This window comes from Haliotis rufescens, unplaced genomic scaffold (assembly GCF_023055435.1).
Source record: "Haliotis rufescens isolate VD_foot unplaced genomic scaffold, xgHalRufe1.0.p SCAF_15, whole genome shotgun sequence".
Classification (NCBI taxonomy): domain Eukaryota; kingdom Metazoa; phylum Mollusca; class Gastropoda; order Lepetellida; family Haliotidae; genus Haliotis; species Haliotis rufescens.
The window spans coordinates 4538191-4555476 of record NW_025963835.1 but is presented as its reverse complement, the minus strand read 5'-3'; the positions used below and the strand labels follow the sequence as shown (position 1 = coordinate 4555476).

The window sequence follows — 17286 nt, the reverse complement described above, 5'->3', positions numbered from 1 at the left end:
ATTTGACGATGAAAGTTCACAATTCTCGACAAGCCTCGGAGTTTAAACTTATATCGACTCGTGTTTATATAGTTGGTATCAAAAGACACGATGCTGAGGTTCTCTATATACGTTGTTGCCATTGATTAGACCTCACTCTCGCCAGTCACATCAGTGTGAATGCTTCACCACAGTCCGGTTTTGGTGTCCACGCTATGACGTTGCAACGTTCGTGAAGTGCTCCTTACTTTATTGTATTGTATATAGGTGGATTTACGGTGTTCCCGACTACGATATGGGTACAATTATTAATTCTGCATTGTTTCTTATTGTTAGTTATTGAATCTAGCTATCTGATTGGTCAGTCATGACTTCAAGAATTATATTCCAGAAAACACTCCGGCGAAGTTATGACTCAGTAGTACACACACAGACACAAGATAATTTGCAGTGACCGGACTTTTCTCTCGTTTATAAACAAACGTGCTTATTCCGAAATCAGAGCAAACTGGCCTAATGTAGCTTTTCAGTGCACTTTACATATTGTTTTGCATATTTTATAAATATGCTGCAGCAAACGCACCAGTGAGCAGCATGATAGTGCATCTTTACACATGAAAGTGACTGTATCGCTGTCTCTGCCTTAAGAAATATGACGTCTACACTTATAACCAATTTAAACAAAGGAAAAATACTCAAATGGAAATAATCGTTTCACGTTTTAGGATAATTTCTCAATGAAAGTTAACCATTTCATGACATATGTTAATTAAATGTATTGTCTTTTCAAAATAATAACAGATAACAAACATTTTTTATGTATTTTGTTGAATATACTTTGTAAGATGTGATGATTCGTCACGTCTCGCTGGACTGGGGCACTCCCAGGCTGACCGCTAGGACCTCTAGGTAGGAACGTGAGCAAAGTAACTATTTTATTATCTTTTTACATGAAATATGAATATAAAAATAATTCAAAACATAGAAGGCATACCCGTTGTCTACGTACATTTTATCCCTTTATCTACATGATTACACTCCCTTACATGAAAGAAATTCCTTAAACGTTTTGAAATAAGCAGACATGAAGCGCCATAATTATAACAGCAACTATGCATTTGCATAAAAGATCATTTCTAACCAACCAATTAAACAGCGATCTCTTGACATACGGGGTGATAATTAAATGGTGAATCATGTGGCATTTTTCTCCTCCGCGTTGATATAAGGTGGATTCAGATAGGGACATAATAACAGATCGCTGCGCCAAGCACAGGAACAGCTTTGACACTAAACACAGGGCGTCGTTGTATTCCCTTGCAAATTGACGAGAAGCGAAGGATGTGCACGATGCTGAAATTTTTTGCAGCGTTATCACTGTGCTGTGTGGTAAGAGCAAACCTCTTATTGTTTATGTTTTTAATGGACAAGAGATTGTTTTCTAGTTTAAAGATCATATCTTTAGCTCAACTGGTCTGAAAGGCTGTGTGAGATTATGATGTGGCAGGTCATCTGTCGTCCGTCTGTGAAATTGTATTTTCGAATTTCGAATTCAGCACCGTTTTTTGTGGATATTTGTAAGTGATTGCGTGAGATGGGTTTAACGCCGTTTTGAACAGTATTCCAGTTATATCATGGCGTATAAGCTTAATGTGGGAGGAAAGTCCGAAGTGATGCAGGTCTCACACGTTCACCACTTTGGTGAACCCACGAGCAAACTTGTACAATATGAGCTACACAACCTTTAATGCTCTGTCTGTTTTTAGACAAGCAGCTCTATTGAACATATGAGTTGGGGGACATTTAAGTACAAGACAGACTGTACCAGTTCATGTTCACAATAGAGATATCAATCAGTATTACCATAATCGTTAGCGGTTATTAATCTAGAAAGATGATGATTGGTTAATTTATAGTATAAACATTTACACGGAATTTACTGTATACCTTACCACTGTCCACAATATCCTTAATATGAATGTATATACTGTAATTTCTTCACTCGGTGATTGTGTTGAATCAGTTTCATCTGTATCACTTCTGTAAGATAAACATAACATTAATATACTTACCTTTGCTTTACAGGTTCATTTTGTGGAGGGTAAGTACATTTATCAATTTGAAAAAAATATGTCTTCATTAAGATCCATCCTCGATTACATTTGATTAGAAATAGGTATTGTTGGATACAGTGAAACACATTATTTTCAGAACGGTTCTGTTCGCAGTAAAATGGAACAACAATTGTCTTATTTCATATATTCACAGTAAAATGGAACAACACTTGTCTAATTTCATATATACCTTTAATAATTATGTACACGTTCCGACAGTTACAGCTTGGCACGGATTTTATCGAAAAGAATTAATTGTCCCAGAAGATTTTTGAAAAAATAATTGTGCTTCTGAAAGTGTCAGCCAAAATATCACATCATAGTTTTTGCATTTGTAGTTGTTAAAATATCTGGTCTCCACATAAAATCCCAGGCCCCCTAGAATGTCAAATGGTCGGACCCGAGCTTACATGTATAATACAGCATGCCACGGTAGACTTATCAAGGAAGACAAAACTCTTAAAGTATAAGTATATAGATCTACATTAATACTATATGTAACTGTCCGAACACAAATAACTGCTGAACCGCTTGCTCTCTGATAGCTGACACGACAGATCAGAACAATTAATATGTAATTGTGTCCGATTGGCTCCAAGATCAGACCAGAACCTTTGCAGGAACCTGCCAGTTATTAGATCCAATCAGTACAGTATTACCATATTATAATGAAACAACTACTTTAAAGGACAATTAAGGTCATACGAATTATAAATAATTGCTGTCGTGTTTGTTCAAAGCATAGCCTATTATTCCTATAACGACGGAGGATGACTTAATGTCATATGATAATCGATTTCGATTTCTGTATTTCAATATGAGTATGTAACTTTTTACATCTCGAGATGTACATATTGTTAGGCTTCTGATAAGGGAAAATAAAAAAATAAATATTTTGGCGTAAAAGATTGCATGGGATTTAAGTGATTATTTTTGGCCTCAAATGAATTCTTGAATGAATTCTTCAAATGAGCCATTGCCTTTTACAGTAAAACTTCCTTAACAGGTGAGTGATAGCTCGAACTATCTTCAGTTGTAATGTCTCTATTCATACTCTATAAAAATGGGGCGGTCGGGTAGCCTTGTGGTTAAAGCGTTCGTTTGTCACGCCGAAGACCCGGTTCGATTCCCGACATTGGTACAATGTGTGAAGCCCATTTCTGGTGTCCTCCGCCGTGATATTGTGGAATATTTCTAAAAGCGGCGTAAAACGAAACTCACTATCGCACTCACTATAAAAATGAATATAACAAACGTTCACTTGTTCCTTTTGTCTTCTTACGTCTCTAGCACCCTAGGGATATGAAGACCAGGGGGTCACAATGTGTCTCCTGGCTGAATGTGTGGCATCATACCGCGACGGCGTGGATTGTTGCTCAATTTATCCACCACTGATTGTCCACAGGCGGGCGTGGTATAAGATATTCACACATGCCCTTCTTATATGTTGACAGAATGCTTACCGCCTTAGTAAGTTATAAACGCCCTCGTCCAGTGTCAGAATACAATACACTGTCAAATGAGGGTAAATGCTATGTACTGACGTGTTCACATGCATACTTAGTAATGGTAAATTTACCAGCCTTGAAGATACACAAGTTTCACATATAATATATATATATATTGGCGTCAATCAAGCACAGTCTTTTGTGAACAAACAGTGTAGCCTTATTGCTGCAAACAGAAACAGCATTGAAATTGAACAAAACCAAATCAATTTGTGACTATCATGCAAAGTAATTTTGAGGATTTGCGGTTCAGTTCCAACAGAATAAAATTCACATAATTGCTGACGAGCCTTTACGACACCGCTACAACATAGGAGGGCACGACTGCACTTCTAATAATTCAAGTTTGGACGTGCAAGTTAGCATGCCATTGGTAAAGTAATGTTTTTATCATATTGTCTAAAGAGTATTGACTGCACGTTTTCGTTTTCGTTATTATCTTCAGGGGGTGGCGGAGTAGCATAGTGGCTAAAGCGTTCGCTAATCACGCATAAGGCGCGGGTTCGATTACCAGCATGGGTACAATGTGTGAAGCCTATTTCAGATTACCCTCCGGCTTTATCGTTAACAAAGTTTGTTTGTTTGTTGTTAAACGCCACATTCAGCAATATTCCAGCTATATTTCCCGGCGGTCTGTAAATAATCGAGTCTGAACCAGACAATCTAGTGATACAATTGGGATACGATGACATGCATCAACCAATGTAGCGAGCCTGTCCACCCGATCCCGTTAGTTGCCTCTCGCGACAAGCATAGTCGCCTTTTACGGCAAGCATGGGTTGCTGAAGACCTATTCTACCTCGGATCTTCACGGGTCCTCGTTAACAGAGGCTTGAAATTATACTCACTCATCCTTTCTTCTAAATCGTAATATAACTGACTCACATTTCTACCCCAGCTGTAGATATTTGTAATTACCTTTGACATATGACGGCCGGAGATTCAACTTATGTGTGACCTTTGCAAAATCCGACAAGAGAAAGGAAGAGCAGGTCACGTACTTGAAAGTTTCTCTAAGTACATTTACAGTGAGTTTGTGATTTGTAAGAAATTTCATATACAGTTGATTTTTATGATGGATTGTTATGAACGTCTAAAGCATTTTCGTCATTGCACGTCAATGTAATTGCATAATTGTCTCGTCTGACTCCGGGTTTCCTCCAACATTAAGCTGACACACCGTGATATATCTGGAATAGTATTAAAAGAGGCGTTCAACCCATCTCACTCAGGTACAGATAAAATATGTAAGGTTCAAGACCCTCAACGTAGTGTATGTTCAAAAACGTCATAATTGACCACTTCGGCATCACGCGTGTAATTTACGCTTTTAACTCCACTTTGAACTGTGTACAATGTATATCCCGATGTGTCAGCACAACGACGGAGGGACCCTGGTTGTAGACGTGTAGTACCTAGGTGAAATCAATGTACACGGGTATGGTGCTGACACACCAAAGATCATAATCGGGGTACATTCGAACACACGACCAGCTGGTATTAACAAGGAGCACATACACCAAATGTTCATATTAGATAATTTTAGTACAATAACATCTATAGATTTGGATAAGCCAAAAGGGGCTCGAGTGGTCATGTTGTCTAAGGCGCCACAATAAGCTGTGCACAGTTGCGTCCCTTGCGCCAGAAACCTATGATCGTTGGTTCGAAACCCGGTTCCCGATAATGTTTCTAGGTTTGTCAGCACCATACCCGCGGATACGTAGGTTTTACTAAAGTGCTGAACGTTTAAGACCTCCATCCCTTCGGATTTTCCTCCCACATTAGGCTGATAAGCCGTGATATTACTGGAATAAGCGGCGTTAACCCAACTCACTCACTTAATTTATGTTTCTGTTTTACTCAAGGCGGCGACAGCTGTGGACAGCCGGCTGATATTGTGTTCATCATTGACACGTCGCGAAGTATCTGGCCTCCATACTTTGCCCAGCAGCTCAAGTTTGTACAGAATGTTGTTAAAATGTTCCAAGTTCAGGGAGACAAAACCAGGGTTGGAGCAATAACTTTCAGCGAGGGAGCTAAATCAGAGTTTGGTTTGGGCGATTTCGAAGATAAAAAATTAGTTTTAGACGTAAGTAATTGCAAAATGAATTGGTTACACACACTGAGGCTGTTTTGATTGGTCGAGACCTTCCGAAAACTTGCCTTTATAACCAATAAATGCACAAAAGCGTGCATTTATACATCATATATGCACGTTTTCCCGGAAGTGACAGAACTACTTTCCCAATGACGTCGACCTTGCTTACGTCTACAAATAGCTTGATTTGGGAACTCGCTTCCGGAATGCCGATTGATTTTTCAAGGGGCTCGAAAAGATAAATTTCAAATTTATATTTCAATTTTTTGGGCATGCATCGAAGTAACAATCAGACATTGTATAAATTGATAACTTATCGCTGCGTCATACGTGTCATACTTGCTTACCAAACTAGCCAAAACTCCCTTGTTTCTTCAAACGTCAAATGTGCCGACACTACACGTCGAGTACCCGGAGACCCATTTCCAAATCCAGACTGTCCCCAGCAGCCCCAATAATATAATGAACATACAGGCTTCTCAATCACTGTCTGCTTCTCGGGGCATTTTGAGTAATTCATATGTCGAAAACTGCCTGTTCTCAATTCACATGAACCAGGCTTAAATGACGACGCTAGCTGCTGCCGCAATGTGATGCTGATATGACGTCATCAATATAGTCCCTTCCGAAAACAAATAATTTTGAAGATTCTCTCGCTCAGGTATAATAACAACGGGGAAAGTAAAACATTTATGTAAACAATATAATATGTGCGTATCAGTGTTTCATCTTGCCAAAACACTCTTTTTGTTAGTTGTATGACGTAGCGATAAAGTATTCGTGTATTCTTGCCTGTTCTACGATGTGCATCGAAATCATCAAATTGTCAACAAACGTGATAAAAAAGAGCAAATACATCAGATAAGAGTCGATTTTGTAATCATAAGAATTGTTTTTTCATTTTCTGTGTATGCATCAAAGTATAACAGTCGCAAATTTTGCATAAACGTGTTCAGCTACGCGATTTTATACAATCTGTGACTCTTATACTTTCACGTACGCACAAAAAATGTTAAACAATTCTCAAGTAAAATCTAAGATCGAAAAGTGAACATTACAGCAAACTCTACGTCTTATATTTAAATCAGCAACAAATGTTGTTTTGTCAATAACCTATATATCAATGCAAACAGCAAATCTACCAAAACGTTTCTCGCCCCACAGAGAGAACTTGATGTCAGTACGACTTGAAGACTTGAACACGGGAGTAGGATGTTAGGATGTTCTTAAGGTTTAACTGCATGTATACTGAACAAAAGAAGTTAGGGGTCTTGACTATTTGGGGGAATATTTCTTGTAGTGAAGAGTGAGCTTCCATTTTCACAAAAATATTCCTTGAAATACTCATAATTCGTCACTCATTTTTTGTTCAGTATATATTGAAATTACTACTGATTTGATTGCCTTTTTTATGTTTGCATGTAGCAACAACAGAACAAATCGTATCCAATGTAAAACATGTTTCCATGTCAAATATATTCTTCTCCCTGTTTATATAGGCTATTGGTGGAATAGAGTTCACGATGGGTGGAGCCACAGATACATATATGGGGCTGCAGATCGTACAAAAGATGATGGCGGATCTTGGCAGAGAAGGAGTTCCTCACATTGCGATTATCCTCACAGATGGAAAATCATCAAATACGTCCCTAACCTTACAAGGTACCACTAACGGTCACACTTATAGGGGACACGGGAGGGGGTGCAGTAGTCTAGGGTGTCGCTGTGCAGAACTGCGTCCTTTAGGCGAGCCAGAAACTATGATGACGGGTTCGAATTCCAGATTCCCCCTGACCAAATTCAAGGTGTGTCCGCACCAGACCATGCTCGTGGTAATCCTTTAACCCCAACGTCACTTCGAGATTACGTCGAATATCAAACTGACTCACAGTAATGGAACTGAAATAATGTTTAAAGCGGCGTTAAACCAAACACACTCTTTTCCTACATTTAAGTACAGTTGATAGTAGATTTGGATAACATAATTTCTGGTCATAACGTCTTTACAAAACTAAGGGATTGTACACAGATGTCCCGAAATGAAAACGAATAGACAAAAGGGGCATTGTATGTCTTGAAGCAATGACAGAAAATATATGCCCTCATAAATGGTGAGTTCCTTTGCAGAATCGGCAAAGGCGAAGGGAGCGGGTATTCAGATCTTCGCAGTCGGTATAGGAAGCAGCGTAGACGCCAAGGAACTGGAGGAAATGGCCAGCTCCCCCGCGGAGGAGTACGTCAAGACTGTCAGCTTCCGGAGACTCGACTCCATCCGATCACTGCTCGCTCTGGCGGCATGTCAAGGTAAAGTTATTTTGGGGATTAGTATAATTAGATACAGCCATTAAAACATGGATGAATTTTCTTTTTGTCGTGGTAATTATTTAATACGAAATTTACAACGTAATCGGGGTAACGGTCTAAGGCGCCGCAATTTGCTGTGCAGAGTTGCGTCCAACGAGCCTGCCAGAAACCTGTGATTGCTGGTTCGAATCCCAGATTCCCTATGCTTATGATTATAGGAATGTAAGAACTATACGTGTGGGTTTCATCAAAGTGGTAAATATCTAGGGCCTGTGTCATTTTTGGCTCTCCCCACACATAAAAGCTGACACGCCGCAATATAACTGGAAAGCTTTTCTACTCGTGATAAACTTAACTCACTCACTACATCATAATGCACACCGTTCTCATGGTCTGATGGGAACTGAGATGGATATAACGCCGCATTTCGTTAAATGCCTTCCATATCATGGTGTCTGAGAGCGATATTTTACTCATACATTTTGTGAGGACATAAGCTTGGTCTTGGACATGCTTACTCAACGTATTAACGGCCATGCTACCCCAACGCCCCCTGGTCTAATGCATCCTTAGTGCTTCGGAAATATAATACTGGTTTTATATGTATATTGGTTTTTTTGACAGTGACAACCCCCGTTCCACCTTCTACAACAGAGGCAACAACGACAACGACACCTACGACCACTACTACTACAACTACAACAACTACAACTACCACAACTACAACTACCACAGGTAGATTCTGTACATTGACATTTTTCGTGATAAAACACTATTTTCATACTATATTATCATTGGCATTGCTTCCATTATCTCCCATTTGTTAGACAGCCAGTTGTTAAACAGTGGAGAAATGGGTTAGGTAAGACAACAATCACAGCTGTAGTGGTACAGTCCTAATTGGATCGTTCTGGTGAGAGGAGAGCTTGACAGAAATTGTTGTTTGTTTGTTTGGTGTTTAACGCCACACTCGGCAATATTCCAGCTACATGACAGCAGTCTGTATATAATCGAGTCTGGACCAGAAAATTCAGTGTTTGACATCATGAGCATCGATCTACGTAACTAGGACAGTCGCCTCTTGGGGCAAGCAGGGTTGCTGAAGACTTATTCTATCCTGGATCTTCACGGGTCAACAGAAACTGATGCTGACCCAAGTTCATCTTTTCATGTGTATATATTTTTGCTTTTTCAGAATTATCTCCTCAGTAGCTTGTTGCTGAATTTATCATTACACTGATATGTGTTCGGAGCATGTTCATTCAGCTTTCTCATTTTGTGTTTGACCGAAATACACCGCAACTTACTTACTTTCTCTAATAGTCAAACAATGACTTATTTTGGTGATACTGTAGAACAATGGAAATAGTTGTATGGACATGCAACGTCTTTATTACAATGAATGCATCATCTAACAAGTTTTCACTTCTTTGAAAACAGTGTAAGTATACACCGAAATGTCGCATTCATTGCAATAAAGTAGTTATATATACATACAACTATCTCCCATGTTCATCATCCCATCTTCTAAATACCTCTTAAAGAAGCATCCTGAAGGTAGGTATACAATGATGACACAACCATATTGATCGTGCTGACGCAAATGAAAGAAAAGTTAGAAGTTAACGTAGCCATTTCACGCCTTAGACTCGGTCACAAACAGCACTATGACAAGGTGTGTCCATCTGGAAATCAACCTAGATCTATTGCTCACTTGTTACTGGAATGTCAAGAGCATGCCACAGCCCGGTTAGATCCGCTATCTGCCGTAGATCTAAAGCCAAGGGATGCAATGGAGGTGGTGGTGAAATTGGGCTTAACGTCACGTCCAAGATTATTGCACTTATACAACGACGTGAATGCACGTATGTGTGTGTGGCTGCTTGTACTAGCCGGACTGGTGCCGATTTATAGTGCTAGCACACTGAGATACCCCACTCAGACACAGTATACTGACTCCGAGCCGACAAGTCCTTGTTTTAGCCCCTTAATGCCGAGTGCCAGACAGGGCAACAACAAGTACCATATTTTAACGTCTTTTGGTATGACGCGGTCGGGGATCGAACCCCGGACCTTCCCTTCTCCGGGCGGACGCTCTATCACTGGACCACGGAGGGGGTCTGGCAAAAGAGAAGGCCAACACTATTTTTGGAAAGATGGTCAGCTACTAGAATGTATATAAACAGAGACACCAATTAACTCTATCAATTTCTACAAATCAAAAATCAAATCATATTAATACGAAAACAGAAATTGTATCATACAAAAACAGAATTCTTATCAGTACTGTAACTCCCATAGATATGTGTAACCTAATAACACATATGAGTCCCAAAGACGAGCAGGTCGGCTGAAATTGTTAAGGCGGAAGACGACCTCTTAAACACATAAAGCAACAACAACATTGATGGTATCAGCACGGCTTGCTTAGTAGATTATATTGCGTCGTAGAGAGGAACTGAATGTCTCTTTTTATGAAAGTCGTCATGTTATTTTCTGCATGGGTTGTTCCTTTAGCTAGTACCTATCTAAGGTGACATACGGCTACTTAGCTGTGCATCCGTCAGGAAATGTTCTTAAAAGCTGTCTAACAACTGGCTGTCTAACCATTGGGAAGTTACCTTGTCATTTGCCAAACTCCCATTTTGTGCATGATGAATTAAATTGAAGAGGGTAGAAATTAGAAAAGGAATACATATAGCAATGCGGATAGAGCTCATTTGAAAATGGAGGGGTAAACTTTGAAACAAACGCGTGGAATAATACAGGAAACAACATACCGAAATGCAGAAAAAACATGTTTATCGACTGTGGTTCATTTATATTTCGAATACTTACCAGTCCTCCCCATGCAATTCTGCAAATATGTTACATCTAGGTATTATCAGGACATCTTTATTTCAGTTCCAACAACGACCACAACCACCACAACTACCACGACTACACCTACAACAACGACAGAGAGTCGTAAGTACGATGACCGAACACAAACTGCCAGACTTGACTCATCCACCAATTATCTAGTAATTAACTGAAACACCCACCAAATGACTCGATAGTTCAATGAGTGGAGTCGAGCTGAGTCAATTACTGGGAAAGATCATACAGATAGTGGTCTAACTATTTATAATTGCCCCGTAAGTAATTCTGATTGCCTGACATATAACTTGTCTACTTGTCTCTCCTTTGTTAGGTGCTACAAAGCTATTTCAGCGTCTGCCACGTTTGTATAACATGAGTAAGCTAATTGAAAGTTCATAACATCAACACAGTACACTTATGTGAACCATTTAAAACGACAAAACGCCTATATTTGAATTTCTTAGTTAGAATCGACAGTTCGAGAAATATCATACAAGTAATAGATTTTCTATGAATGATATGAAGACGAGTCGCAAGATTTGGCAGTTCAGACAACATCAACAGATTTTGTGATGAATGAAATGAAAGATTCAAAAGTTAGCTTTGAAATAGTGAAACCTCAGTGTCTGGGATACATGTATATATTTTCTCACGTCAAATGACAATTGGAGTGACAAATTCAAATAGAGCTCCAATTATGGCAACATGTGTGAATTGGTTAATTGTTTTACGTGTTATTTGTTAAAATGGTATCATTCTGAATTCGCCCCACGGGTGTTTCTTTTGACGCAATATATCAATGTGAAGTTAAATACAAGTAGGTGTCATCGACACCGCTAGGTCATTGATAGTTTAGACCGATGTAATACCTCACATACTGATAATGAATGTATTGACTGAAATATATGACTATTTAGCCATTACCGTTCAATGTATTATATACCACATAGTGAAACATTAACTTTGATTAATTCTGTATGGATTTCGAGCTATTAACAATAAGTTATCACGCCAAAATATTAATTTATCTCTTGACTTACATTTTTCATGTGCCGAACCGCATGCGTATTCCACCTTAATTTGTTTATTGTATTGCGTTATTTCTTTATGACATGAATTATTTATGAGGATACAATTCTTGTTTCCAGTTGATGATATAATGGGAGCAGAAGCAATGAGACGTGAGATGCTTATTATACATAATTGTGATAGTTGAAGGAATAAGATTATGTATTACCGTGAAAGTCATTGTGTTAATTTTCTCGGTAGCAAGTCGTTGGGAACAGCATTAACATCATTTGTCACAATGACAACCTCCACGGTGAGAATTATCAGAATGCCGACTGATCTCGTTGAAAACACACACTGTAATAGACAACATGATCAGGCCTCTTCACCATCTTGTTAAACAAAATCATGAATATACAGAAATATGTTTTTTCTGATCATGATTATATTAATAATACGGTTATCACAAATCGTTTTCTTTAAAGATAAGGGACCGATCATTTGATATTCTGGGCTGGGATTTTATCGAAAGGATTAATTGTCCACCGATAATTCATGAAAAAAATAATAATGCTTCAGACTGTTGAAAAAATTGTCTGCCAAAACAATGACATTCTGGCAAGATAGTTTTGAAATTAAAAAACAATATCTGGTTATGCAGCTGTAGTTGACAAAATATCTTGTCTCTCCTTCCCCACTTCTTATCACGAGATAAGAGAAACATGATATTTCGCTCGTCACATAGAATATCCTATTTATTACATACTTTTTGTGTTAAAATTAAATTATTTCATTTAAATATAAAACATTGAAATGTAAATTCTCCCTACCTTACACGCAGTAAATGAATATTGTTTTTTGCAAAATCTATACAAAAATATATACTAAAGACCCATAAAAGTCTTTATCATAAATTTAGATATGATTATATACAAAATCAACTTCAACCAAAAATAATCCTGAAATCTAGAAGCCGTTGGAAGCGAATGAATACATGACGGTGAAGTCTCTATTGACGAGTTAAATGAGGCATTTACAGCTTACGACGAAATACGTTCATGAAAATAACAAAGGGTAAGAACCGATATTAACTACATACATGTCCACCTGTCATCATTATGACATGTCAATGTGTTACGTAAATAGAAGGGAGATAACTCTTGTAAGAAAATAGTCCTGTCAATGTGTTATATGTGTCAAGTGAAATATCATGTGTTATGGTCCCTGCAATTAAAATATCACTTTTCTCAACTTCAGAAAACTCAGTCTTCACACTTAAGTATATAAAATGTAAAGTATCTGTAAATAAGTGCAACGTTTGTAAAAGAAAGAAAGGTTAAGGTGTGACTCTTTGACCAAATACGTTTTTCTTTGTTGTATGTTAGAAGACTGATCAGACGGAAACGCCATACAGGCCATATCTATATAAAAATCTTAAGGTTACAATTATTAATAGGTTCAGGCCAGTCACCTTTCTATGAGTCTGTATTTGGAGGCCTTTTTCTGCAGTGTGCGGTGGGAAGCCAGCAGACGTCATCTTCGTCCTTGACACCTCCAGCAGCATCTGGATTGACGACTTCCTCGTACAACAAGATTTCGTCAGCGACGTCGTCGACATCTTCGACATCGGTCCATGGAAAATTCAGGTTGGTTTGGTAACCTTCAGCGACAACGCTTCTGTGGCGTTCCATCTCAACACCTTCAAAGACAAGGCTTCCATTCAGAACGCAGTCAAGGCCATCAACTACACTGGCGGAAAGACCTACACAGCCGATGCTCTATCTCTGGTGAAGAGTAGCGTGATGTCTGCCAGGAACGGGTTCCGGAAGTCCGTGGCACACGTTACCATCGTTATCACTGATGGCATGTCCGCAGAACCAGAGAAGACGAAAAGCGTCGCCGCTAAACTGAAAAAGGATGGGATGTATGTTTTTGCAATAGGTAAGAAAATATTGTGTGTGCAAAAAAATAAGAAATTCCAAACTCACGGAAATAGTAACCACTCGTGTCTTTCAATAGTCTGTCTATAACAAATATACATTAGCTATTGTACTGATTTAGGCTGAAATTATTTAATTTGTAACTAAATTAATATTTTGAAACCGTTTTACTAGTCTTTAGTTTTAATACATTGTTAAAAGTTGTTTAAAATATGGTACCAAACTATTCTACTGGGACCACAAAGGTAAACGCCTAAATGATATTGCCTGTTGATGGAGACTGTTTAACGAGGATACCATTTTATTCACATTACAGTTGTCAAAACCATAACATAATGTGTAATGTGTTCTTATTCTGTCAGGAGTCAGTAACCGAACGGACATGCCGGAGCTGAAGGCTATAGGCTCCTCTCCTACTGATCAGTACGTCTATCAGGTCAATGGCTACAATGCTCTGAGGAAACTCAAGAACATCCTTGCCATGAAGACTTGCGAAGGTAAGCACAGTCGTTTCTTTTCAACCATTGCCCGTTTCAGAAAGTGATCGTACTCACATACTTTAACACACTTACGATTGTCGTTGCGTTAAGATCGTGTTGAGGTAGCCCTGTCTCATACAGAATTCTCAGAGGACGTCAATTATCACATATGGATTTTATTGGGAATGAAACTTGTGAATTATGATCCGCTGATTCAAAAAAAGGGGGAAAACGAAAGAAGCTCTTGGTATTGATACTCTGTCGCATGAACAATTATATAGAAAGACTGATGAATTTCTTTTATTATCAAATGTTATAATTGGCAGAATGTAACCCTATTTCCGACGGAGGTAATTTGTCATAAACTTATACCACGACAATTTTCTTTCAGTCGAGTTCATGCAAGGAGACCAGCCCAGTAAGTCTAATTTACCACTGTCTTCTTTGAAAACAATGTCGAGAAGTTAACTGTGTAAACTTGACGCGAATAATACACTTAGATATATAACATGGTAGTAACAGTGATACATATATCACGTCAACAGTGATAGAGTGCGTCATCAGTGGTGAATGTAAGACGAAAACAATAATAATTATGGCATGTGCATTATTTTGACAATGGTGTCTACATTATACCAGCAATCCTTCATATAGTTTTGATTGTATACCCATGTATTATATTCTACTTAAAAGAGGTTCAAGAACCCTTTTTTATATTGACTGTAGTTAACGATCGTCATATGAACTTTAACTTGTTTGAGTAATATAATTGACGTTAATGTATTGTCTCCCTTTTGAAGAAAACATTGTACATATCGTAAACATTTCAATTCAGACCAATGTGCCAGCACAAGGCCAACTGACGTACTGTTCGTCACTGACTTTACCGGAGCTGGGGGCAAGGACGTAACAACAAGCATTGATATTGTGAAAAGATCAGCTGACTCCCTCAACGTTGGTGAGGACAAGATACGTGTTGGACTCGTATCAAATGACTGTCCGGATGTTAAAAACATACCCCTGAATAGGTATTACTACTATGATGCATTTATGGATGCTGTACAGAAAACTAACTCCCAATCACTAACCAAGCTCCTCGTCCAAACTCGCCGGACGCTGACCGTGTCTCGCAATGGGTCCCGTAGAAGTGCCAAGAAAGTCGCCGTTGTGTTGGTGAATGGTCCTATCAAAGACCTAAAATCCGTGGCGAGGGAGGTACAAAGAGCGGAATATAAGAAAGTTAAGTTTGTCTTTGTCAAGTCCGGAAGTGGAGCCAGTCTGAAGCAACTCCAGCAGCTGTCGAGGTTCCCAGTTCTTGATGCCGAGAGTGTAGACTTTAAAAATGACCTGACAGACAGACTCTGTGAAGGTAGGTTATAATCATACATTGAAAAAGAGGTTAAGAAAATACACATTGTGATTTCTTTTTATGAGATGATCTTCAGTAAAAAGCGTGCGAGAAGTTAATAAGCTTATATTCAATGGTAACCTGGTCCATGACCACATATGTACATTCTATAGTTGGAATTTCAAAGTAGCATATTTGATCGATAATTAATAAGTGTTATTTGGCTATTGACATTACATTATTAATGTGAGACTTCGACAGTAACTAAGGGAGTAATTATAGTGTAGTGACTTTCGGAGTGATCTCAAAGTAAAGAGAGTAATTTTGTGAGTTCACACCACTTTCAGCAACATTCCAGCTATATCATGTCGGGGACATTGAACAGGAATTTGGCTTATAATAAGAAATTAAATATTCTTATGTCCCTAAGATTTGTAATTTGGCTAATGGCATAACAAATTTATGTAGAAGTAGGAGTATTTTTAAAACACCCTGCGATGTTCTTTTGTGAAGTTATTTTTCCTCAGAGACCCATGAGTTATTTGGCTGATAACAGGGACGTCCTTCTGCCCTCTAAAATACCGTTTAAAACAGCCAATTAGTATAAACAAAAAAAAAGAAATTAGATATTATTAATTAACTAAATTGGGATTCCTTATTCGTACCTGTATCGTAACAGTTAAGTGGTGATAATATACATCGATTGACAGTTTATATATGTATATCCCATTCTGGAATCGAATGCCAAGATTCATAAATGAATTGATAAATCTCATATCCACATATTATCGTTCCACATATCAGACCACAATCACCCTGGCAATAAATAGCTTATCGGATACACCTGCTCTATACGTCACTTGTCATTATAAATGTTTATGTTACAGTTGTCAGCATGTCGTAAACCATCTCAAGAAGAAGACGAGGAAAACCATTATCGACAGCCATCATCTTGTATATATTAACACTGCCATCAAGAAATCGTCCCGATACTACGCAACTCCTTTATTAGAACAAAAATAACCATGTTTTTGAGGATTTCCCCAAGTTCCCTGCAAACATTGTGTATTAAAAATGCTAACGATTCGGAAAAAGGCTAGTTGTAACTTAGCTCTGTGGTCGTACATTTAAATTCTGTACTGATGTACGGTCATGTGAAAAGATAAAATGACGTCATGAAATGGTAATCTTCAGTTTAGAAAGACATTTTCCGAATAGCATGTATATATCATCACTATTATATTTATGTATTTATGTTTTCACTATGTAGCCATGTTATCGACTGAAACATCAAGATGACGATTCACGTTGGTCCTCGTAAGTACTAGTATTTAAGAAAAACGATTCACAGTTACGTGTCTAAAAGCGTATGATTACAGTTGTTCGTCACCTATTTTTACAGACAAAAAATGAATAAAATTATATATTAATCCAGATATTTCTTATTTGTTTATTCATTGCCTTGGCCTATAAGCATAAGTATGAAAACTAACTGTTTCTGTTATCCGCACATCATATGGGCTCTGAAAGATCATTAAAACGGTGATCGTTTCGGGTTTTACGCCGTTTTAAACCTTAGTTCAGTAATGTCAGCTTGTCCGCCGGAAGTGATGTTTTGTGGAACTTACGATAACAGATGTGAC

The 17286-nt window shown here is 38.3% G+C and overlaps 1 protein-coding gene across 1 annotated transcript; it reads left to right on the top strand.

Moving 5' to 3' along the window:
- The first annotated feature begins 1241 nt into the window (after positions 1 to 1241).
- On the top strand, positions 1242 to 17077 carry LOC124134965 (cartilage matrix protein-like). Its single transcript, XM_046500083.2, has 13 exons — positions 1242 to 1368; positions 2065 to 2080; positions 5470 to 5693; positions 7202 to 7364; positions 7830 to 8006; positions 8631 to 8741; positions 10911 to 10973; positions 12017 to 12049; positions 13386 to 13817; positions 14179 to 14313; positions 14687 to 14713; positions 15131 to 15664; positions 16531 to 17077. Exons 1-13 carry the CDS (start codon positions 1321 to 1323, stop codon positions 16545 to 16547), a joined length of 1980 nt encoding a protein of 659 aa, XP_046356039.2. The 5' UTR covers positions 1242 to 1320; the 3' UTR covers positions 16548 to 17077.
- Positions 17078 to 17286: the final 209 nt, after the last annotated feature.